This window comes from Pteropus vampyrus, unplaced genomic scaffold (assembly GCF_000151845.1).
Source record: "Pteropus vampyrus isolate Shadow unplaced genomic scaffold, Pvam_2.0 Scaffold702, whole genome shotgun sequence".
Taxonomy (NCBI): domain Eukaryota; kingdom Metazoa; phylum Chordata; class Mammalia; order Chiroptera; family Pteropodidae; genus Pteropus; species Pteropus vampyrus.
In genome coordinates, this window is record NW_011889483.1 from 390,297 (window position 1) to 415,388 (window position 25,092).

The 25,092-nt window shown below is 39.5% G+C and overlaps 2 protein-coding genes and 2 pseudogenes across 11 annotated transcripts in view; 2 read left to right on the plus strand and 2 right to left on the minus strand.

The window, feature by feature from the left end:
* Window positions 1-677: 677 nt before the first annotated feature.
* Window positions 678-22,289, minus strand: MCM4 (minichromosome maintenance complex component 4). Of its 4 annotated transcripts, none has more exons than XM_011385369.2 (17): window positions 22,151-22,289; window positions 21,861-21,944; window positions 21,283-21,444; window positions 20,789-20,952; window positions 20,593-20,694; window positions 20,261-20,356; window positions 20,084-20,179; window positions 19,024-19,162; window positions 16,653-16,873; window positions 14,588-14,708; window positions 9,413-9,672; window positions 8,364-8,729; window positions 7,528-7,655; window positions 6,452-6,659; window positions 2,887-3,115; window positions 2,242-2,375; window positions 678-1,388 (listed from the first exon to the last, which is right to left on the minus strand). In XM_011385369.2, exons 2-17 carry the CDS (start codon window positions 21,928-21,930, stop codon window positions 1,296-1,298), a joined length of 2,589 nt encoding a protein of 862 aa, XP_011383671.1. In that variant the 5' UTR covers window positions 21,931-21,944; window positions 22,151-22,289; the 3' UTR covers window positions 678-1,295. The 4 variants fall into 4 exon arrangements, with proteins under 4 accessions (XP_011383671.1, XP_023381860.1, XP_011383670.1 ...); XM_023526092.1 differs by having other exon boundaries at window positions 22,115-22,263; XM_011385368.2 differs by having other exon boundaries at window positions 22,079-22,263.
* Window positions 9,000-9,115, minus strand: LOC111733947 (annotated as a pseudogene).
* On the plus strand, window positions 10,179-10,297 carry LOC111733943 (annotated as a pseudogene).
* Window positions 22,290-22,374: 85 nt separating the features above from the next.
* PRKDC (protein kinase, DNA-activated, catalytic polypeptide) overlaps window positions 22,375-25,092 on the plus strand; it is a 192,933-nt gene continuing 190,215 nt past the window's right edge. For 3 of the 7 annotated variants that reach the window (XM_023526090.1, XM_023526087.1, XM_023526088.1), the window contains exons 1-3: window positions 22,856-23,068; window positions 24,592-24,668; window positions 24,773-24,865. In XM_023526090.1, coding sequence (XP_023381858.1) covers window positions 22,915-23,068; window positions 24,592-24,668; window positions 24,773-24,865 — 324 coding nt within the window. In that variant the 5' untranslated portion in view covers window positions 22,856-22,914. Of the gene's footprint in view, window positions 23,069-24,591; window positions 24,669-24,772; window positions 24,866-25,092 lie in introns of all 7 variants that reach the window. The other 4 variants (XM_011385365.2, XM_011385366.2, XM_023526089.1 and 1 more) reach the window with 3 other exon arrangements.

A 25,092-nucleotide genomic window follows, 5' to 3' on the forward strand; every position in this document is an offset into this window, starting at 1 on the left:
TGGAAAAACTCAAGAACCATAGGATTTCACTTACATAGGGGATAAAAAATTGAAAGCAATAAATAAACAAGCCAAACAAATAAAAACTCATAGACACAGACAATATTTTAGTGATTACCAGAAAGAAGAGGGGAGGGGAAGAGGCAGATAAGGGTAAAGGGGGTTAAATATATAGTGATGGAAAGAAATTTAACTTTGGGTGGTAAACACACATTGCAATATATATGATTATACACTTAAAACCTATATAATTTTATTAACCGTTGTCACCCCAAGAAATTTAACTTTGGGTGGTAAACACATATTGCAATATATATTATTATACACTTAAAACCTATATAATTTTATTAACTGTTGTCACCCCAATCAATTTAACACAATAAAAAAATTTTAATGCTATTTAACCGTTCAATTAGATATAATTTTCTATGGATACTTTAGCAGTGAATGTTGACTCTAAGTTAATGTTTCAGAGATTATTATAGTAGTATGTCCATACAAGATATCAGATTATGATGGTTTTATAAGATTATGACTGCTAGGACTGAAATAATTTTTGAATAAAATGAAATTCATTATACTATTATTTCTTTGATTTCAAGTACTTACCATCATGAATTTCCATGAATGTAGTATTAAAGCTTTTATCTTAATTAAAAATGCCAGATAAACAAGTATTACTTAGTCTATTATTTATTTAAGAAAAAGTTTTACATATTAGAGATAAAGTGATAAAAAGTTAATCTAGAACCTAACCCTTTCCGACCATCTATTTTTTGATCTTATAGTAGCCATGAGAACAAGCCTTTAGAAGTAATTACACTTGAGAGTTGTAACAGGGAGAAAGGCTCTGGTCTTTCATTACCTCACTCTGAATGGTATGCCCTGGCTAAGTCTTACCTCATGTTACAAAACCTCAAGCATATGATTGCCATTAGAATGTCTAGCACAAAAAGCACAGCCCAGACTTCCATCTTCAAAAAAGAATGATATGTGCTATCTGCATATAAACACATATTAAAGTCTTGGTGCTAAAGAAAAGATGCTTCAAGAAAATATTATCTACTGTGTATTTGTAAGTTGGCATAGCATTTTTACTTAAAATGTTTCAAAAACTGAAAACACACACTTCACTATAAAAATTGAACCAACATTAGAAAAGTTTTATGAAACCAAATAATAACTTTAAGAATCTATTTCCAGTAGTGTCAACGGTGGTTGCTTTGTGGCCCATATGCCATACATGTATGAAAGCAAGTGCAGTCAAGCAGAATACAGCACGGCTCACAAGAACTTTAGAGCAAACGAACAGTTTTTCCAGTTACTGTCAAGAAGTCATCATCAGCCAAGGCATGCAATGCTTCTTCAAACATATCTTTGGTAATTGCCTTTGAGAAGGGAAGAGGAGGAAAACAAATATTTTACATGTCAAGCACTCTCTTACCTGTTAAGAGATACAATGATTTCAGTGTTAAAGAATCTGAAATCATCAGTCTCTTCCCTTTTTGGTGGCTGTATATACATTTCTTATGGTCTAACTTAGGAGTGGCAAACTTTTCCTGTAAAGGGCCAGATGATAAACACTATAGGCTTGGCGTCTGTCACAACTACTCAACTTTGCCCCTGCTGTGCCAGTGCAGCCAGACAATACATCAGTGAAGGGGCACTATAACAGGCAAAGAGATGGTTTGGCCATCAGAGTTTTCACTGAACAACTCAACTTATTCACAAAAGGGCATCTGAATATTTCATCCCCAAAACATAACAAATAAATGTGATGTTTCTAAATTAAGATGTGTATTTGTAACATTATAATAGAAAAAACTGTAAACATCCTGTATGTCCAACTGGTTAAGTAATGATGGAATATGGATGCAACAGAATGTTACCCAACTTTTATGAATGTCATGAAGTCTATTTACCATCAGATAATGTTAATAGTATTAATTTAACCATTAATTAAAAAGAAAAGAAGCAGCAAGTCACAAAACAGTATAAATATAATTGACTATTTCCAATTTTTAAAAATCACATGTGTACAAATACACATAGAAAACCCACAAAAGGAGTATAATAAAATTTTATTAGTGATTATTTCTTGATGATGGGTGTATGGGTGATCTTACTTTCTTTATTGTTACCTACACTTATTACTTAAACAATAAAGGGAAAAATAAGAAAAAAACTTTAAAGTATTAAGGAAAAAAACTATCACACAAAAAAATACATGTAAACACTTACTATGTCGGATTGTCCTCGAATATCTTCAAAAAGTTGCTGGTATTTTAGAGCTGGTGTTTTGCCTTTAGATAAAATAAGTTTTTTCAGCGCTTCAGCTAACTCTTCTTTCCGTTTACGAGAGGTGGCACTCATTCCTGATTTTAAAAAAATTAATAAAAATATTTCTGCTACAAGAAGTGAAATGTTTCATATTTCTATCAAGGTCAGGCGTCAGTAGCTAAATGCTAAAATACATTCAAAATCATGAGCTCTCAATTCTCTGCTGTTTCCAATTTTCTATAAGCCAATAGCTGCTACTTTCTACTGAAACATAGTATACATAATCTAATTAGCAGAGTCATTCACTACTCATTAAGAAATGAATTAATTCTTTAAAATGGGATAACATGGGTACCTAGAGAGCAGAAGAAATAGAATCTCTTTGAAATTAGATACAACACCGTGCGTATACTAGTATATATTTTTCTCAGAAGTTAGCATGTATTTTTCTCACAACTTTTATCAGAATCTCAAAGGGGCTCTGATCCAAAAAAGGTTAAGTACCTCTGCTTCAAATGACTGAATAATTAGCTTAAATGTGAAATATTAATTAGTCATATATTAAATAATTTTCATGAGTTCTTATGTTTAGCACAAATAACAAACCTGTAGTAAGAATAGATATGTCCACGATGCCTGTCCTGGGGTCAGTGGCAGACTGCTTCAGAGCCTCCCGATGCAGGCGTTTTGCCTCTTCAACATCAACTGCTTCAACTTTGTTTGAAAATCGTACTTTAGCGTGGGCTTCTGATAAGCGAATCAAAGACTCCAGCTGTCGCGGGTATGCAGAAACCATTCCTCGGCTACTACCAATCTTCCTCATGTCTACATAAGCCTAATGTAAACAGGAAAAAAAAACAAAATTCTTTGGTAACTATTATAACCTTAGTTCTGTGGCTGAACATTTAGGATTCCATTACATAAGTGGAACTCCTGCGTGGCTGCCACGTATAGGTACTGCGGAGAATTAAAAGTGAGATCAAGTTTTGTGCCTCGCCTTCATCAGGTGGTGTCTGAGGCAGCTCTGAAGAATGGAAAATGGGAATGGGCAGTGAAGATGGCACTCAGAGGACATGGTGTGTTGGGGTGGAGGGGTAGGGTGCAATTAGAGCAGAGGCCTCTAATCAGGGAGTCTGTCTGAAAAAAGTCCTCTAGCACTGACTCTTGTTTATACACTTGCTAAAGATCCATTTAACAAGGCACCCAAAGGAGTAGGTAAACTGTATTAAACTTATAAACAGGTGATATAGTTTTATTTCTTTCTGAGCATCCTCAAGAATGATACAAATGGAAAATTACATATCATTTGTAACTTTCATTTGAAAGCATTCTTGGGAGCTTCATTAGGATGCAAAGCCTATCAAAACATCAGGAAACCTTCCTAACACAAGGTTTAAATAACCTAGCATATGTCGTCATGCACTGCTGTCCATGTAAAAAGATACTGAAAAAGTGAACATAAAGTACTTTTAATTCATTTTATTTTTTAGTAATAAGCAAATGGAAGCTAAGAGAAACTGGATGACTTGTCCAGAGTTACAGAGTTACCAAGTAGCATCACCTGTATTTCTGATCTTAAATTCACTATGCTTATAAGTATTGAAATATAAAAAGTGTGGGGGGAGGGAAAAAATGGCGTAGACAAAAAGGCTCTGTTCACCCCTCTGGCGACCAAATCAGAGTTGTGACAGAAACAAGGAGCAAGCAGCAAGGAAAAGTCGCCTGGGATCTAGATGAACAAGCCATACAACTAGGGAGAAATCCAAGAAATTACCCAGCAACGGCAGAAGGTAGGACAGGGCGAGGATGTGACGCTGCCCAGTCTTGAGCTACTGAGTGGGACAGAGGCAGCGGTAACAGCAGACTCCTCTTAAAGGGGCCACGTCTGCGAGGGGATTTTCACGGTGACGGACCTGCTTGCTCTGAGCACCAGTGCCGATTCAGCTGCACGCAGGGGGCACCAGGGACTTGCAGGGAGAATCACTCTGTACAGAAGTGCTGGCGGTATCCATTGTTCCCTGTTGAGCCCTCCCCACTCCCAGTGAGCAGACACAGGAACACCATAGCTGAGTCGTCATCAAACTGGATAGCAGAGGTTGCTCTGCCCAGAGGATTCCTCGAAACCCTGCCTCTCCCGGCTCGTGGCCCCACTCAAGCCACATCCAGGTATATCCTCAGAGAGTCAGGTACTCCTTGCTGAGCAGCGCCTAGACTCACACTGGAGGCAGCTGGCCTTGGTTTCTGGTGTGGCCTCTTGAGGCAACTATGAGCACAGGATCTGTGGATTGCTTGCTGAATCTTAACAGGTGTCCCCGGAGGGGCAGAGGCTTGGGCTAAATTTGGCCTGCAGATGAACCCCTCTCAGGACTGTGCCACTGGACACCTACTTCACAAATCCACAATAAGAAAACCGGGAGACTTTGCTTAGTACACAGAAATAGACAAGGAAAGGCAGACAAAATGGGAAGACAATGAAGCAGAAGCCATATGAGAGAACAGAACAGAGATTCAGATATAATGGAGTCAAGCAATCTAACAGATGCAGAGTTCAAAACACTGGCTATAAAGATGCTCAATGAACTTTTGAGAAGAGTAGATAATTTCAGTGAGAACTTCAAAAAGAGCTAAAAACATAAAAATGGAAATGAAATTATAAAAGGGAACCAGTCTGAAGAACACATTATCTGAGATGAGAAGTATATTAAATGGAATAAACAAAGGAATAAACAAAGTGAATAAAGAAAAGGATCAAAAGACCTATCTAGAGGATGGGAAAGCCAAGGACAAACAATCAGAATGGCAAGAAAAAAGATGGCAAGACTATAAAAATAATTTAAGGAGAATATGGGACACTATTAAGGGTCAAAATATTCACCTGATCGGCATACCTAAAAGAAAACAAGATGCTGAATAGCTGTTTGAAGAAATAATGATGGAAAACTTCCCTAACCTCGTGAAGGAAATGGACGCAAAACCCCATGAACTCAGAGAATCCCAAAAACCAGGGATCCAAAGAGGCCCACAACAAGACACGTCATAATTAAGATGCTAAAGGTTAAATACAAAGAAAGAAGATTAAAAGCAGCAAGAAAAAAGCAGATAGTTACCTATAAGGGAACACCATAAGGCTGGCAGCTGATTTCTCAAGAGAAACTATGCAGGGCTTAGCACAAAATATTCGATGTGATGAAAACCTGGGATCTACAACCAAGATTACTTGATCCAGCAAAGCTATCATTTAGAGTTGAAGGACAGGTAAAGAACTTCCCAGACAAAAATAAGCTGAAGGAATTTATCGCCACCAAGCCAGTATTACAGAAAATGTTGGAGGGACTTCCTTAAGAGGAAAAAACATGTATCAAAAACAGGAGTAAAGAATGGTAACAACCACATTCCTATCAATAAGTATCTCAAATGGAAAAGAACTAAGTACTCCAACTAAAAGATAGAGTGGATGAATGGATAGGAAAACATGACCTCTAACATGCTGCCTATAAGAGACTCACTTCAGATTAAAAGACACACACAGACTGAAAGGAAGGGGCTGGAAAAGATATTGCTTTGATAGACCTAGAAAGTATTTAAGTCAGACAGAGAAAGATAAACACTATATGATTTCACTTATATGCAGAATTTAAGAAATAAAAAGAACAAACTAATCAAAAACAGACACAAATAGTGGACAATTTGGTGAAGGACAGAGGGGAGAGAGGTTTGGGGGGCTGGGAGAATTAGGTGAAAGGTTAAAAAGGTACAAATTAGTAGTTGATGGATGGTCACAGGGATGAGGAGCACGGCATAGGAATGTAGTTAGCATTAATTCGCTGGCTAGGAGGAGGGTCAGGGGAGGGAGGGAGTAATTGGGGGATATTTTTACTAATTATATAGATGTCTAACCAATGTACTGTATACTTCAAACTAATTAAAATAAATGAATTAGAAAAAAAAAATATAAAAAGTGTGTACAACCTATAGAAATGAATCCTTTCCCCCTTTTCACATTTGGAAAAGTCAATTTTGCAACAGAGGAGGAAAAAGTAGTTATAGAAAATAGTATGTTCTTCTTAAAATAAGGACTGTTTTAAGAGAATGATTGGCTAGTTACATTAAGGCTTTCGGCTAGAAGCTCAGCAAAACAGTTTTTCAGGCTTTAAACACGAACGTGTGTTACCTCAATGAGAGCTTGGCTGGCTTCCTGGCTCAGCCGGGGCATGACCATGCTGTGTGCATAAGCAATGTAGTCCTTTAGGACTGCCATGTCCATGAACTCCTCCTCCACTTGCTCCTCACTCTGGTAGTATAGAGCGACGAGGTGGTGAGCCAGACGCCTGTCGTAGGCTTCGTCTTGAGGGTCCAGCATGAGGAAGATCAAATCAAACCTGAGAAAATATTGCAAAAACACTGTTTTCCTAATTGAGACACTAACATACCTACAAACAATTTAAAAATTGCTTTTGGGCCACCTAGGCACATGCTTAGTCAGGGCTGCTGAGGGAGAATAAGCTTCTTCTGTCCAGATCGCCTACAGAGCCTTCGGATCAATCCAATTCACCCCACTCTGTCTCCAGCAGATGTGCGCTTTCTTGGCCCTTAGGTCTGCCCAGAAAACAGCTGGTTACCAAACGTTGAGTCAAAGAATTAAGACTTCCCCGAAGGAAATGTTATTATAATTTTGAAGACAAGAAGATATAAAAGTACATTCAGCTGTTTGTTTTTTTTGGGGGGTGGGGGGGGGAGGATTTCATTAAAAAAATAATCAGTCTAAAATAATTTTATGAAATACATCAATATTTGGAGGAGGTCAATAAACTGGATTATATGATTCCACTTTAACAAATTTAATTTTTCAGAACCATATCCACCATGTGAAGATATACTCTATAGAACAGAGGATAGTGGTTGGTTCTCAATAGTGGCTTTAAGACTGAGATAAGAGTACTGAGGGACATGCTTCAGAAAAAAATGTCAAGGTGAAATGTTCTAATTGTTTCAAAAACAAACAAAACAAAACAAAAAAACAAAACAAAAAGAAAACAAAATGTACGTTAAGGTGCTACCCATAGCTGAGCAGAGAAACACGGTCCTTGCCATAAAAACTCGACCAACCAAATTTGAAAACTTTTGTGTTAGAGTGAAGAATTTGATATTAACAGTTGCTGAATATTAGTATTTCCTTTTCTTAATCTCACTCTGAGAATTCTACAAATGAGCAAAGAATGTCTATTTTACAAAAATACGTTTTCATACCTTGATAATAATGTGTGAGGCAGCTGGATATTTTCAATAGTAGTTTTTTTAGGATTCCATTGAGACTCGATGGGATTCGCTGCTGCCAAGATAGAGGTGCGTGCATTGAGTTGACAAATAATCCCAGCCTACCAAAGAGAACAGTGCAGTTAGAAGCCTCACCCTGATGCTGGCAGGAACTATGTGACCCATGGTCACTGAGTATGGCTTCTGCCATGTCTCTAATGTCACCAAGAGCCATATTACCTCCTAAAGGTGACTTCGGCAGTTCCACCTGGGACAATATTCTGTCCTTGGATTCATGTCGAGGACTGAGTTTTATATAAACGTATATTCTATGTCTTTTTAAGAAACTAAACTCCTTGCATGAGATTTAGGACAAACTCAAGTTCTGTGAAAACCACACATTAGTGGGTTAGCACAGCAAAAAAGATGAAAGAGGATCCTGTAGAACAGTGGTCCCCAACCTTTTTGGCACCAGGGACCTGTGCTCCTATAAGAATCTAATGCATGATGATCTGAGGTGGAGCTGAGGCAGTAATGCTAATGCTGGGGAGCAGCTACAAACACAGATGAAGCTTTGCTCACTTGCAAGCTGCTTACCTCTTGTGGTGAGCCCCAGTTCCTAACAGGCCATGGACCGGTACCGGTCCGTGGCCTGGGGGTTTTCCCTGCTGTAGAAAATACTCAGATTTAGCTGAAATCTAATAGGAAAAGTATTTACCAGTTTCCCAAAGTTTAGAACCAAGGTAACTGCATAGTTCCACAGATGCTTTAATTCAAATGTCCACACATTTTAAACATGACCATGTTTCTAGATGAAGAACGTGACTCACCTTTGCAATGGAAAGAGTCTGCTGCTCCATGACTTCATGCAGTACTGATCTTGTACTTTCGTTCATCTTGTCAAACTCATCAATACAGCAGATACCATTGTCACTGAGGACAAGGGCACCAGTCTGCAGGACAAGCTGCCTCGTTTCAGGGTCTTTCATTACATATGCAGTGAGGCCAACAGCACTGGAGCCCTTCCCGGATGTGTACTGCCCCCTGGGGACCAGATTGTACACATACTGCAGCAGCTGGGACTTGCTGGTCCCAGGGTCACCGCACAGCAGAATGTTGATCTCAGCACGAAATTTGCCCCGTCCTGTGTGACTAAAATCCTTTCTTGTTCCGCCGAAGAGTTGAAGCAAGATTCCCTAAACAAACAAACATGTCTAAACTTTCATTTACTATAGAGTAACTTATAGCTTAAATGTTAGAGGTACTTTATAAATTACAACTAAGAAATTTAAGTAAAGGTATAAAAGTGTATATGATAGTGCTTTAAGTTATCCCTAACCAGTTTATACAGAAGCATACACCATCATGCCAGAATAGTGGCCATGTAAATCCCTATTCCAATCCTGTGTGGCTATTCTTGTTTATTTTTTATGATTATTATTATTTTTATCATTTATTATTCTTTATGCCTACAGCACCTGGTCTTCCTAGGAGGTCTCCCATCCAAGTACTAACCAGGCCCGACCCTGCTTAGCTCCTGAGATCAGACATCGGGCTTGTTCAGGGTGGCATGGCTGTACACAATGAACCATGACTCCACTGGGGTGTAAACCCAGGGCCTTCTGCGTGTAAAGCAGACATGCTAACCGCTACATTAAGGAACCACATCCTAATCTTATGTTTATAAACATGTAAGGTTGATGTAGAGATAAAGAAATGAACAATGGTGCTGTGATTCTTCTCCACCAATAACCAAGTCAGGTTATAAGTGCCACGCTCTGCCAAACAGGCAACAGTTATTACCTTTATGGGGTCAAACACTATGACCCCATAAAAAATACCTATAGATTCCAATTATAAATTAAAAATCCATTTTTACCTTCTTTATATCTTCGTGTTCATAAATGCTTGGAGCCAAGGCTGATGCAAGTCTCTCATAAATGTCTGGTTTTCTGGAAAGTTCTTTAAGCAATTCCACATGCTTCTCTGAAAAAAGTTTCTGTTCTGCTTCTTCATCAAGGCCATGAAGACGTTTTGCATCAGTTTTTCGATAATGAATGACATCAATGTGGGTTTTGTAGACAGACTTGACATTACTCACTCTTGGGTTGACTCGAATAGGCACAGCTCGATAGATGCCTGAAGGCACAACCATAAAACATACTTTTACCTTCTACTAAAAGGCTCAGTAAACCAGCACTGACAACAAGGCAGCACTGAGAGCTGACAGCTGGCACTGGAGGGGGTGAGCTCCAAGCACATGTCTTTCATGGACGTCCTAGAGTTGAGGACTCAGGCTTACACCATAAAGTTCTCTGCTGAAGGGGATAGGATCAAGTTGGAATAAACATAGGTTTCTGAAAAAGGCAGACCTAAAATTGTGCTCATCTGTGACGACTTGTTAGCTCTGTGACCTTGGGCACTTATATGAGCATAAACGCATTGTACATAATCATTTTGAGGTTTAAATGAAATTACTTTGCTTCTAGCACAATGCTTGGCTCATGGATAGTATACTTGGTTCATTGAAATAATTTTGAAAAAATTATACAGAATGTGCTTAGTAATTATTTTACTGGAACAAAGTACTACTAAAATACTGTACCAAAAACTTGGAAAGGAAATCCTAAAAGCTCAAGTCTTTTGTCTATGGCCATGCCACCCTGAATGTGCCCAATCTCGTCTGATCTTGGAAGCTAAGCAGAGTTGGATCTTGTTAGTACTTGGATGGGAGACCACCTAGGAATCCCAGGTGCTACAGGCGGTTTTTTCTAAAGAAGCTCAAGTCTTTTAAAAATCATTCACAAATTATTTCAGACAATAAGACAATCTACTGATTGAAGATATGGTGAAGGAAAAATGACTGTATTTTGTTTGTAATGGGAGGTATTTCTAGGTGAATGATCGAGATCCACCGTACACCCTACTTCCTAAAGAACATTAAGAGGTAGGTAAATAAGTAACCCTTCGAACATACCAACTCATCCATTCCCCAAGAACAAGAATTTCCCAAACTGATGTCTGATGTTTAATCTTTTTGAATTTCAAACTAGAACCCTTGAATACCAGGACAATTCAGTTTCCTGTTGTTTTTTGAGAAAATATTCAATCTCTCCCTCACAGCTTTTACAACATGCCGCTATAGATCATTAGTTCTTTTATTTAAAAGGTCAATGTAATTCTTTTTAAAAACATAAAAATCAGTTTATATGTAACAATATTAGAGTACACATCATTCTTCATATCAAGATAGATTAGGGATGGATAACTATTATACCTAAAGCAGCTTAGTTAACTTTATTGGCACCTATAATGATTCCTCTTCACAGATCAGCATTGATAATACTTATTTTGCATGTATACAGCACTTTCCACAATCACTTCTTCCCAAACACATTCACATGTATCATCATATTAGTTCCAATTCACAGTTCAGGAAATTAAAATATTGGATTAAACACTTCATCAAGGGCTTCAGAGCAATGGAGTGGCAGAACGAGGATTGTGTAACTTGAAAGATGACAAATGTTTCAAATTTTTACCTACTACGTGTATCTTTATAACTTAAAACTGCTAGCAAAAACTACTAAACTTCATATTAGGAACGACACAGGATGAAAAGTCCTGACTCACTGAGTGGAACATATGGACTGCCTCAGGAGCCTTAGCTACTCTTTGAACTCAATTCCCACACTCCCCTCAATAAAACTACGCTGTGGGCATAAGGACCAGTCAAGACGGCATAGAGCCCCAACCTTTTTGGCACCAGGGATCAGTGTTCCTATGATAATCTGATGCCTGATAATAGGTGGAGCTGAGGCGGTGATGCTAGTGCTGGGGAGCAGCTGCAAATACTGATAAAGCTTCATTTGCTCATCTGCTGCTTACCTCCTGCTGTGTGGCACAGTTCCTAATAGGCCATGGACTGGTACTGGTCCGCAGCCCAGAGATTGGAGTAGAGGGCAGAGGCTTTGTATATCTCCTCTTGCCACCACACTAAGCTACAGAGCAAACAGCAATCAGAGTTACCTGAGGAATGGATGAAGAAAAGTTCTACAACTAGGGGAGAAATAAATCACCTTGGAACAGGAGAAGGGAGCAGAGATACGAGGCTGCCCGGTCCCACACCAGGTAATCATAGAGGTTATGGCAGCTGTAGCCGGCAGGTGCAGACATTTCTCTTAAAGAGACTGTGACTTTTTCGTGGTGATTCGACTGCTATGAGCTCTAGCGCTGGAAGAGTTGCTGGGGGGCACCAGGGACATACAGGGGGACACTGTGGGGTGAGGTTTGTAGGGGAGGCTTTCTCCTGCGCAGAAGTGCTCGCAGTATCCATTGTTCTTTTGTTGAGACCTACCCACTCTCAGCATGCAGACACAGGCGCCACCATAGCTGAAATGTCATCAAACTGGATAACTGGTCGCTCTGCCCAGAGGATTCCCTAAAACTCCGCCCCTCCCAACTTGTGGCCCTACTCAAGTATTTAGTGGTGTCCTCTGAGTGCCCTGTGCCCCTTGCTGAGCAGCTCCAAGCCCTGCACTTGTGGCAGCTGGTCTCGGTTTCTGGTGTGACCTCGTAAAGCAACTGTAAGTTCACGCAACTGTAAACACAGTATGGTGGCAGCTGTCTGTGGATTGCTTGCCAACTCTTACCAGGTGGCCCTGGAGGGGTATAGGCTGGGGCTAAACTTGGTTTGCAGCTGGACTTCTATAAGGACTGTGCCACTGGGCCCCACAGGACACCTACTACACAAAGCCACGCTACTGAGACTAGGAGACTAAGGAGCTTTACTTAGTATATAGAAACAGACACAGAAAGGCAGCCAAAATGGGGAGACAAAGAAGCATGTCCCACATGAAAGAACAGAACAGAGCTCTAGAAAAAGATCTAAACAAAGTGGAGGCAAACAATTTACAGATGCAGAGTTCAAAACACTGGCTGTAAGGATGCTCAATGAATTTAGGGGAAGAGTAGATGAAATCAGTGAGAACTTTAATAAAGAAATAGAAAATATAAAAATGGAGATGGAAAACATAAAAGGGAACCAGTCAGAAATTAAGAATATAAGATCTGAGATGAAGAATACATTAGAGGGAATCAACAGAGTGGATGAAGAGGAGGACCAAATTACCAGTATAGAGGATAGGATAGTGGAACACACCCAATCAGAAAAGCAACAAGAAAAAAAGAATCCATAATAAATGAAGATAATTTAAGGAGCTTATAGGACATCAAACATACCAACATTCACCATCATAGGGGTACCAGAAGGAGAAGAGAGAGAGAGCCAGAAGGTAAAAACCCATTTGAAGAAATATGGCAAGAAAACTTCCCTAACCTGGTCAAGGAAACAGACATACAACCCCAGGAAGTTTAGAGTACCAAAAAAAGATGAACTCAAAGAGGACTACACTAAGACACATCATCATTAAACTGCCAAAGGTTAAATACAAAGAGAATCTTAAAAGCAGCAAGAGAAAATCAGTTAGTTACTTACAAGGGAGCACCTATAAGACTGGCAGTTGATTTCTCAAAATGAACTTTGCAAGACAGAAAGGCTTGGTATAAAATATTCAAAGCGATGTAAAGCAAGGATCTACAACCAAGATTACCCAGCAAAGCTATCATTTAGAGTTGATGGACAGATAAAGAGCTTCCTAGACAAGAAAAATTTAAAGGAATTCATCACACCAAGCCAGTATTAGAAATGTTGGAGGGACTTCTTTAAGAAGAAAAAACATGTATCAAAAATGTGAATAAAGAATGGCAATAACTATATATCTATCAACAAGTACTTTAAATGAAAAAGAATTAAGTGCTCCAATCAAAAGATAGCGTGGCTGAATGGGTAAAAAACCAAGATCCTTATATATGCTGCCTACTTCAGATTAAAACATACACACAGACTTAAAGTAAAGGGACAGAGAAAGATATTGCATGATGGACCTAGAAGTTATTGTGCTGAATGGAGTAAGTCAGATAGAGAAAGGCCATATGATTTCATGTACACGTAGAATCTAGAGAACAAAATAAACAATGATAGCAACAACAACAAAAATGAAAACAAACTCATAGATAAAGAGAATATTTCGAATCACCACCAGATGGCAAGGAAGGTTGGGGGGAAATGGGTGAAAAAGGACAAAGAGATTAAGAAGTACAAATGGGCAGTTACAAAATAGTCATTGAGATATAAAATATAGTATAAGGAACATAGTCAATGATGTTGTAATAAATATGTAAGGGGGAAGAGGAGTACTAGATTTACCGGGGTGATCACTTTGTGAGTTATAAAGCTCTCTAATCACTAGGCTGTACACCTGAAACTAATATATTGTATGCCAACCATAATTGAAAAATAAAAAAATATTAAAAAAAAACTATGTCTGCCATAAACCACCACCCCCATCCCAACAAAACCAAGTGTCCGTACTACTATGAAGTGTTGAAAGAAACACTGGCATATTCATGTGGAAGGAGCACTCTCTTGGCAGTAAGAGAAAATGAGCCCAAGGCCCAGAAATTACTGTAGAATCTCAGCTGCTGACCTATACTTCTCTGAATCTCAGCTTCCTCATCTCTAAAAGCACCATAATGTAACTCCTGGCATGGAAGCAAGGTGCTCTGATCTCTTCTTTCCTATAATAAATTTTAACCCTTAGCTGCAATTAGGAAATAAGTAGAAAATTCTTTAAAATTCCAGAGTTGGTAAGCATGACTTTCTGGAGCTGCTTGCAGAGCTCAAATCTTGCCAATTCCAGCCTTGTCCAAAGCTGTTTTCTCAAGGTACCAACACTATGAAGTCAAGATACACACATAGCTTCGGGACACTGACATAGCAAGAAAGAGACTTGCAAGGACAATGCATTGTAACATTCTGTCCTGCTAGGTTAAAAAGAAGGCAATTAAAGCAGTATGCTCCACCTTCTAAAGACCTGAATGACAGCTGAAGGAAGGACCAAGCCCTATGCCAATAAATTCATGATCAAGCCAAAGGACTAAAAAGTGCCATTAAAAGATAGAACTTATTGCATTAACAAACCTACATTCTTACCAGTAACATTTACTCTGTCCCCAGGTTGAACCTTGTCAACAAGATCATTGTGAGCAAAAAGGATGACAGTGTGAGGCGTCTGACCAGCGGGCATATCTTCAGGAGACTCTTGAAGTTTGATCTGAAAGAACAGTGAAAAACAGAGAACTCAGGAAATGAAGAAAGCATAATGGGAAAAAATTGCAAGTCTTTGTACCACTTAGAAATATTTTTGATGCCTAGCATCTTTTTTAAAACATTATTATTATAATCTCCAATTAATAGTTTTTAAAAAATATGACATGAACATGCTTTTTGTGAGGTTATTTATTTAAACATTCCCCTGAGGGAGAGGGGAAGTGATTTAGGTCACTATTTTTTTTTTTTTTTTTTGCCATTTTAAAGCTGTAGTGGGTATCTCTTAGCTTAACTGTTTGTCGACATTTCAAATTATTTTTTTGAGAAGTTACTTTTAGTAATTTCCTAGGTGAAAAGCACATACTTCTCAGGTTTATGGTTAAGGACTTCTGTGCATCTCTCCTAGTTATTGCATGCACCTCACAAATACTTGCCTGTTTATCTAATTATATCTACTCATCTACCAACCCCTACTGGGCACTGTTCTAGATGTTGGAGGCTGCAATGAACAAAGTCTCTTCCCTCAGAGTAGAGGGGGGGACAGATAATACATAAACACACAAGTGAGAATGTATCAGATCTGACAGTAACAAATGCAACAGACAAAAGAGTAAAGAGCACAGACAGTGGGAATAGAAGAGATGCTTTTCATAAAGCAAGGTTAGGGAAGCCATTCTCAAATCAGGTGACCTCGAAGTCAAGGTCCAAGGATGTTAGGGAGGAAGCATGTGTTCTCAATGAAAAGAACAGCAAAAGTAAAGGTCCTGCATCAGGCTTGAGCTTGGCTGATAAACCTTGAATAAATAGTTGAAACAATGTCAGCAAGGTCCATGGGTAAAAAAAGGTGTGTTGTGGGTGATGATGGGACACAGTAGGCTTGGAGATTACTCTAAGATATTAAGTTTTATTCTAAGTCAGTTTGGGAGTCTCTGAAGCATTCAAAGAATACTATACTGCAAGTTCCTTGGGAGGAGGGATTCCACCTTTGTATCTCCAGCTCTTAACACCATGCTCAGGTACATTTGTTCCAATAATTTATACCAATATTAGATGAAAATTCACATCTTAATTTTTTCAATTATTTGGTTAGTAATTAAGTTACACATTCACATTTGCTAGTGTTTCTCTTATTGACCCATAATAAATTACGGAAATTATCTTTTATAGAATTTTGAACATTCTCTCTCCTTAACACTAAAAAAGTTGTTTAACCATTGTACAATAAAAGTCCTTATGCATACTTTTACACCATTACAATCACAGTAAATGATTTTTCTGCCTTTCCCTACTTGTTACTTTAATAACTTCATCTTAAAAATTTCATGATTAAAGAGATAAAAAATCAAACTACCTATGCAGTATTTGTGAGAAAAACTTTAGAAAAATTTCTCAACCCATTCTTTACCAGTGGAACAGTTGCAAAATGGCAGGATTCAACCAAATAGTTTTTATTGATCTTAAGTATTTTATATACTCTTTTCTGGCATACTAAAAAAAATTTACAATCTTAAATATTTCCCATAGAAACACTTCATGTTAAATTTAATAAACCAAAGAGGCTAATTTGATCTGTTAACTTATAAATGACATTAAACTTAAAATATTTATAATAGAAGAATACATGCTATCTCTTTATGGAATACTGTAGGCCATGAGAATATGGAGTATATACTAATGAACTGGTGGCTCACTGGCAATAAAATAGGGACACTGCCATACCAAAGCTGAAGGCTTAAGAGTGCTCCAAGCATCCAGTCCCCAACCCTCTAACAAAAACTACACTATCAGAGAAGGGATGAAGCAGTTGAATGCCATTTAGAAAGCAAGGTTTTAGGGCTTCACAAGTGGACAAGTTACACATGGCTTTTTGAGGATCCAGATACAGGCAGAATAAAGGTAAAATATGCCAAAGGGCAGGCCACCAAGGACACCCAGGAAGGTCACATACCATCTGCTTGTCGGAAAACACAGAGCGGTTGTGGATCAGTGCCATGCTATGGGTGGTGTGGCAGCGCTTGCACACGCAGGGTTCAGCAATGCGGCCGCGGTCCATCTCTACCCGCACTGTGTAGGCGCACACCTGGCACTGGAAGAAGGCCTCCTGCATTTCTGGAATCAGCTGGGATGTCCTGATTACCATGCCACTGATGGCGATGAGTTGATCAATGTCTGCAAGAGGGAGAGAGAGGTCAGCTTGTCCGTTAGCCACTGTCCATGGCCCAGCCAGATGTGGTATCTCCCAGAGCTGGATTCCTGCCAGGGCAGGTCTGGGTCTGCTGTCAAGCCCAGAAAGACCTTACCTGGAGGACCAGAAATACCTGGGGATGGTTGGGGTCACAGGTAGGCGCTGTGACTAGGGTACGTCTCATTGGGTACTACTTCAGGTCTGGCCAACAGTGCCCTTTATGTGTCTAGTCAGTCTTCCTCTCAACCCCAATGTACCTCTGACTCTTTCTTCCTCAGGGCTCCCTGACCAACAGGCATCCCGCCATCATCTTTTTTTTCTGCCTCTTGCCTGGCTCCACTTTCTTGTTTTGGATCGAAAACTGTATGCTTTTGTCTACTTTGTGCTATGACCTTCCATCTAACTCACTGTGCCATACACAAGTCCTGCTATTTCACTGTATGTGAAAAGCATGGGCTCTAGAGCCACACAGCCTGGATTAAGTACCTGTGTGACCTTGGGGGTAACCTTAGCCTCTCTCTATCTCATCTATAGAATGGGAGTAATGACAGTACATACCTCAGAGTTGTTGAGAATTAAGAGTAAGCATACATCAAGTCTATTAAGAATAGTATCTGACATAGAGGCACTATATAACTTAGCCAATCACCACTATCTATACAAGAAAGGCCCTATATAGATTATTTTATACTCCGCTTATGGTCCTCCCATGACAGCTTTTCCCCCAACTAATTCCACTGCTGGTTCTAAATGAGTTACACTGTTATGTGTAGTCAACAAAACATGCCCTCTAGTTTTGCCAACCTTGCAGATCTTCCCATCCTCTAAGTACTTACTGCTGATTCAAGAGGCCTTTCCTCTGATCCTGTCCTCCCATGACTTTTCTTTGCTTTTCCTCACTAATACTTTACTTAAAATGTAACTTTTGTAATAAGTTACAAAAATAAATGTAAAAGCTAAAACGTGTTGAAATCAGTTGAGTACCTCGCAATTAGTAATCTCTAATCTTACTCTGGAATTCTTTGTGTAAAATACCCCTGACTCTGAAAACTTAAATGCAACACTCACTCTTAAACAGCTCTACCTCTTCCAGTGTCCCCACCAGAAATCACTATCATAGAGATGTCAGGAGACAATTTCATAAGAGAAAAATAAAAATTACACTTATTTAATAAATAGTAAAGTCAAACACTTGCTCATCTTACTTTCTTTTACTGAAATCTCGTCTTTTATGCATTTTTCTACAGCGGTATTCATTAATTTTCAGTAGCTTTCATACTTCAATTTTCATACAAGACAAATATCATGTTTGTCCTATTTTTTTACTCCTATGACCACTGTCTAGCTTAGGACCCTGCTGCTCATATTTGAGCTATTGCTAAGTTTCCTAACTGAACCTCAACATATTTTGCACACCAGACCTATCATGAACTTCTCAAGAGTGGCAAATCTTTCTCAGTGGTCCCTATTGACTAGAATAAAATATCTAGATTAAGTTGGACTTCAAAGTTCATTAGAACCTAGGCTTTCCAGCCTCCATGGAAACAGTACAACCCAACTCCCTGCTTCAGCAATCACTTTATTGCCCACCCACAGCTGTTTTGCTCCCTTGTTTCTAGCTATATCTTTTTTCTGCTGTCTAGAGAGAATTCCTTCATGTCTGCTTTCCAAATCCTTACTGCAACCCCAATTTCTATTTCACCATGAACTCTTCCCACTTGGGCCCAGCGCTCTCCTTCTCTTCCTGGACTGAGACATCTCCTGCACTGTTCTTCAGTTCTTCTATCTCTTCTTTTATTCCCTTTCCCAAGTATTTTTCTTAAACTCCAGAGAAGGGATCATATATGTTTTCTACAGTGGAGAAAGTGCCTACTTAATAACTGTAAAATTATTGTATTTGGATAAATTCACCTTAAGATAGAGAATTGTCAATAGTTACAAAATCTTTTATATAATTTCAGTTAAAAAAAAGGTATGTTTGGTTCATGGTTCATAATAGTATAGGGTAACTGAAGCTGCTATTTTGTCAATTTCTAATCCATCACCACCAATATCACCAATTTTTTTTAAAGGTCTTTGATGAAAGAAGATTTTACTTTCATGTAAGGTATTTTCCTGCTATTAAAAATATTACCTTCTGGATTCAGGTTTCTCATATTCTTAGTCTTCAATGCATTGAATGGTCTTACTTGAATCTGGTGTTCTAAGATTGAGTCAGGGTAACGGTCAAAGAAGATCTCATTGACAGCCATGTCAAAAGTTGGAATAACCTCCTGTATAAATGAATAAGGATGCTAAGCTGTGTTTCTATTTCTACCTTAGAGTTATATATAAATAAAGCATTTTACATTACTAAATTGTAAAGGCAAAAATACATGGCATAAGCTAAAAACATCACCCTAAATAATCACACATGCCATTTACACACCTTTGGCACACCGAACTATCTTATCTTCTGTGTGCTCTCATTAGGGTTAAATGTGATTATAATGTATGAAAACGCCTTCACTATGTTTCAGCATATTTTAGGCTTTTAATTAGTAACAGAAAGGAGTTGAAGCACATACTTTCATGTTTTACCTTTTCTCCACAATGAAATGAGACCAAAATGGATTAAATCATAATTATTCAATTTGTTAATACTTGTTCCCCATTCTGCAGACAAGGAAACAGCCTCTGTGGAGCTAAGCAACTTGACACAGGTTACATAGCAATTAAACAGAAATGTCAAGATTTAAAACCAAGTGCTCCTTCTTCCAAAGTCTACAGCTGGAATCAACATAGCTGATACATCATTAATAAAATCCGACTTTAAGCCTTGAAGAAGACCACAGTACGTTTAATATAATGTTACAGATGGCACAAGTTTATGATATATTTATAAAGTATTTCTACTTAAGATAATTTACTTCATCAAACCCAAGAAGATTTGCCATTACTTTATATACTATTAAGAAACACTGCCATTAAACTATGACGTGTCATTGACAGTAATATACATCTCAATTTCAGAAATGTTAGTGTGAAAAAAAATGCTTATCTTAAAAGAGATTAAACATGGTTTTCTGAAAGTTATTTTTTGCTTCGGAAGCAAATTTCCTCTGTTAATCGCCAAGAAAATTTTGCTATCCAAAGTCTCTTCAGGTGCTCTAGATGTTTACTGTTATTCAACAAGGTCAAAGACAGGTTCTTACCTGTGGGTAGCAGATGAGCTGTCTGTATAGATTTTTGTCAAATGATTTTATGTGTTCACAGTTTACATTTAAAAATGGCTCCCCAATAACATTAATCTGTAAGATAAAAGAAACAAGTTATATTCTAATTGTTTTAAAATGCATAACTTGAATTTACATGTAAGAATATATGATTACCTCCCCAAGTCGTTGCATGTATAGAGGTTCAGTAATATCTATGCCAACATTTTCTTCTTCTTTAGCCAGAGGGTCAATAAAACGCTGAAGAAATTTCTTGATGTAGAGAGAAATATATTAAGCTTAATGCATTTAGAAATAAGCAACTGTTCAAAATACAAAGTCACGACCATGACAGTATTTGAAAACAGTATGTCACTACTAAAACCTAGAAAAATATCCTAAGCCATATAAAAATCTACTCCTAAGTATTATGGCCAATTAGATATACGTTATAAACACTTCCAGCATTTTCAGTTCTAACGATATAAATTTGAACACATAAAGCTCACCTGAAAATTTTCTTTGCATGTTGTCACATTTACATCTGTTCCCCAAATCACAAGTTTCTGGCCTGAAGACTGCTCACTCGCCCCTATATCTTCTGCTGCTGGCTACACAGAAAAGTATGACAGAACCATGTTAATGGGAAATTACCTATTTTATGTCTTCAACATAAAGCATCAAAAAAGTGTACTGTGTACTCACCTCTTCAGACTGCAAATCCACCTGCAGGCCCTTCCGCGCAGACCCTAGGTCAGGCCTCTGCCTCACAGGTGTGCCCCTAACACAACTCCTTGGGGTTCCCTCTACGCGAGAGCTGGGAGTGCCATATGTCAGTGGTGAACTAACGTCAAAGTCAAGAGGAATAGCTATAAAAACAAAATATTAAAGTTTACAACGAAATTCTGGTAGCATAACAAACCTGAAACTATAGTATGTTACCTGTTGATCTAAGTCATGTAAATGCAGTAGCAAACTGAATGTTTATTATAACCTCTGGTGGTGAAGATTCTGAGGACTAGTAAAAGCACCAAGTTTCTTTCTGTTTACTAAGCCCTAACATGTACTACTTCTGTACTCCTGGTGAACATATTAGCTCATGCACAGTTACATGAACTACCACTTAACTAGAAAATCTGACAAGCTGACTCATCACTTGTATATGAGCTATGGTATAACTCAGATGTTCAGAAACACACTTGAATGTATCTGAGGAGGGCTGGAAAATAATGTGTTCTGCGCTGCAGATGTCTGTAGGTCAACTCCAGGCGAGGTCGGCATCGGCTGCAGCTCTCCAGTAGAGGTAGAATCCTCACCCGTACGTCTCTGAGATGGAGATGACCTGGGATCCTCACTTCGAGCTTGTGACATACAAAACATAAAAGATGGCCATCAATTTTCATGGTTGGTCTCCTGAATTTGTCTTTCTCTTGGGACAGTCTGAATCATTACTGAACAAATACAAACCAAACAAAGCGGGCAAACGAGTACGGACGTGTTTAACTACCAAAATTTAGAAACTGCCTGGCAAGAGTGGAAATACGCGTCCAGCGCTTTCTCTCCCACAAGAAAGTCTCTGCACACTAGAACGGGCAAGGCATAGCAAAGGCTCACTGTCTGCATGACATCTTACTCCTTCCCACGTTGGAGACAACGTCCCGAGGCCCTGCACACAGATCAATCAGTCTCTCAGCGGCGGCGGGAAAAGGCCAAAAGAGGAGACGGAAGCTGGACGGAGGGGCGTTGTGTGGCGGGGCGGACTCGAGGGAGAACTTACGTGTCTGCACCGGCATGGCCCTACTGCGCCGGCTACCTCGGCTGCTCGGCGTAGACGCTGGGGACGACATAGTGCTCGGAGTACCTGCGCGACAAAAAGGACAGGCTAGTGCTGCGCCCGCTTTCGGCTTCCCACGCCCCGCCGTGCTCCCCGCCGCACCCTCCCCGCCGGCGTGAGGATGCCGGAGAAAGGCCGCTGCTTCGGACGCGGGAGGTTACCGGAGAAAGGCCGCTGCTTCGGACGCGGGAGGTTACCGGAGAAAGGCCGCTGCTTCGGACGCGGGAGGTTACCGGAGAAAGGCCGCTGCTTCGGACGCACGTGAAATTCTGGGGTGCACTAGGTTGGTCGTACTCCTAGACTGCGCGAACGGGACCCAAGATTTCGCGCCGGCTGCACTGTCGTCACCACCCTTGGCGGCGCCCCACCAATAGCAGTGACGCTCTTACATGACTCCACCTCCGGGAGGTGCCACTGCGCACCGACAGGGGAGACTGAACGGCCTACTCCCGCGCCTCACAGAAGGCAGACTGTCACTTCCGTTCAGATGGTCTGAACCCTTACTGGGCCGCGGTTTAGCGGGAATTTCGGCATCCAGCTACATTTGTTCACCGAGGGTGTGCTCTTCACTGTCGCGTTGGCCGAGAAGATACTTTGTCCCTTAAGCATTTTTGTTTCTAAAGACATATAAATGCTTTTTTTTTAACTATCAAAGGACAAACTAGATCCCGACCCAAGACCTTAGATTGTCTTTTCTGACTTTAATAAGTCAACTCCAATTTACCAACTATCCTCCCCGTCTATTTCCGGAGGCCAAACCATTGGATTTCTGTTCCTTTCTAAGCTTCAGTGTATGCATGCTAAGTGTATTGTGTGCAACACAGTCATAAACATGCCAAAATCTTAATTCTCAGCAGGCTCCTCCTACAGGAAGAATCTGCCCTCCGTGTCGAGGATGGTTCCCGCGGTTGCGAGCTCCGCCCCCCGGACCTGCGACATCCGCCGCCGGCGTTTCCGGGCCCAGGGAAGGCTGTGCGCACGCGCAACGCCTGCTGTCATGGCTGATTCCAGCTCTGTCGTGCAGGCCTCCCTTCTGCAGCTGCAGGAGTCCTTGTCCGCCGCGGACCGCTGCAGCGCTGCGATGGCTAGTTATCAGCTGATCCGAGGCCTGGGGCAGGAGTGCCTTCTGAGCACCGGCCCTACGGTGCTGGGTGAGTATGGCCGCCCGGCCGCGCGGAGGAGGGCGCCAGGGCGCGTGCGCGTTTTGGGATTGCTGAGTTGTTAAGAATATGACGTCCCAGTGTTTGCCCCACAGTGGGTATGTTTAACAGTACTTTGAAGTCCCCCCATTTGATTCTCGGTCGTCATAATTGGTGGCTGTGTATAAAACGTGGTTTTTGTTATACTGCTTTTTTTAACAGCCAAAGTTTTAAAAGCAAAGTTGGTGAAAATTCTCTAAATTCGTCAATCATTGCTATCCAAAGTGGAGAGAAAGAGCAAGAGGAAAGTGCTTTCTTTCACCTTAATCTCGCCTAAACCCACCAGCACCTTTTCCAAACCCTTATATTTGCTCTTTCTACTTTTGAGAAACAGAGCTGAAATTATAACTGAAAAGTCATGCTATCCTTTTAATTTTAGCAATACCTGGGTGGGAACTTTTTTCTCTGTAGTCAAAGTGCTTTTCAGCGCTTTTAACGTAGAGAACACTGTTTAAAAACTTCTGTATTCCATTTTAAAAACAAATATGTAGACCTTTGCCGTGCTGTGTCCTCTCAAAGATAGTTGAGATTTTCTAAGAGATTTTTGCTGAATATGATGGAGATAGATGTAAACACATTTGACAGATGTACTTATATATTGTCAAGTATACATTAATGGAAGGAAAATTTAAAAGTTAACAATGTTATGTAAATGTTTTCTAGCCTCAGGGTTTCTGTGTTTGAATTCCTTATCCTTTTAGTAACTTCTTTGTAAAACAGAAGTTTACTCTAAATATTTTATATAAGTCCTTTCACTTGTGAGGTTATAGAGTATATTCGTTTTTTATTGCTGCTATAACAAATACCATAAACTTAGTGGTTTAAAACAACACAGACTTGTTCATCTTAAAAGTTCTGTAGTCAAAGCCAACATATCTCACCAAGCCAGGTGTCAGGCAGGGCCACTATTTTCTGAAGGCTTTGGGGAAGAATTCATTTCTTTTTTCTTTCAGGTTTTTAGTAGACTGTAGGTCCTTGCAGTTTTAGGACTGAGGTCTCTTTTTTCTTGCTAAGTTTCCTTGTTTCTAGAAGCCACCCACACTTCTTCTATCATGGCCCCCTTCCTCCATCTTCAAAGCCAGCAGTAGTGGGTCAAGTAAAACTCTCATGCTTGGAATCTCTCCTGCTTCCTTGTCTTCCCATATAGCCTCCCTCCACTGGTAAGGAAGGAAGTTATATTGGGCCCACTGGATAATTTTAAGGTCAGCTGATTAACACCCTTAATTCCATTTACAACTTTAATTTTCTTTTGCCATGTAAAGTTAGCAAATTTACAGGTGTCACTTACCCGTGTATCCCTGTGGAACATCATCTAGAATTTCCTTTTTTCCTTGTCTAAATACAGCAGCCTTAGGTTAATGTTTTATCCTATAAAGCTGAACTGAGAAACATACACTCTTTAGGGTGGGTTTGTGGAGTGCTTCCTGGCACTTCTCTTACCTTTTTGTTTGTTTGTTTTTGTTCTTTTGGTATAGCATTACAGACTTCCTTAGTTTTTTCCAGAGATTTCGGTTTGCTTGTTTTTGTTCGGAAATCGCTTAGCATTGATGAGGTAAGTTGAAGATTTTCATTTCACTTTTCTTGTACATTCCTTAATGTCGGAGTGACTCTTATTCTCACCCATATTTACTACAATGTGTATTTCTTTTATTATAGTTTCGTGATTGTAGAGAAGAAGTCCTAAAGTTCTTATCTGTTTTCTTAGAAAAAATTGGCCAAAAGATCACACCTTATTCTCTTGATATTAAGGTAAGGAGGAAAAAACATACCTCATTATATATCGACATCAATTTTAACTTACAGTGTAAGTTAAACTTGGATTTTTATTTTATTTTTGTCTTTCTCATTGCGGAGTTTATTCTGCTTGTTTGTGTTAGAATGAAGTGAGCTGTCTTTATTTTTTAGATTTAATAAGCTAAGGCCCTTGTCAAAAACTATTTTGATAACGTTTACACATAGGATAAATAATGCCTTTT

What these genes read in the sequence shown, in the direction of transcription:
- MCM4 (XM_011385369.2), bottom strand. Translation starts at nt 21,930, where the DNA reads ATGTCGTCCCCAGCGTCTACGCCGAGCAGCCGAGGTAGCCGGCGCAGT. An exon ending in ACATGCAACGACTTGGGGAG is followed by an intron (nt 20,180 to 20,260) that starts GTAATCATATAT and finishes TTTATCTTACAG; the next exon opens with ATTAATGTTATTGGGGAGCC. An exon ending in GAGAAACCTGAATCCAGAAG is followed by an intron (nt 16,874 to 19,023) that starts GTAATATTTTTA and finishes TCCCTCTTGCAG; the next exon opens with ACATTGATCAACTCATCGCC.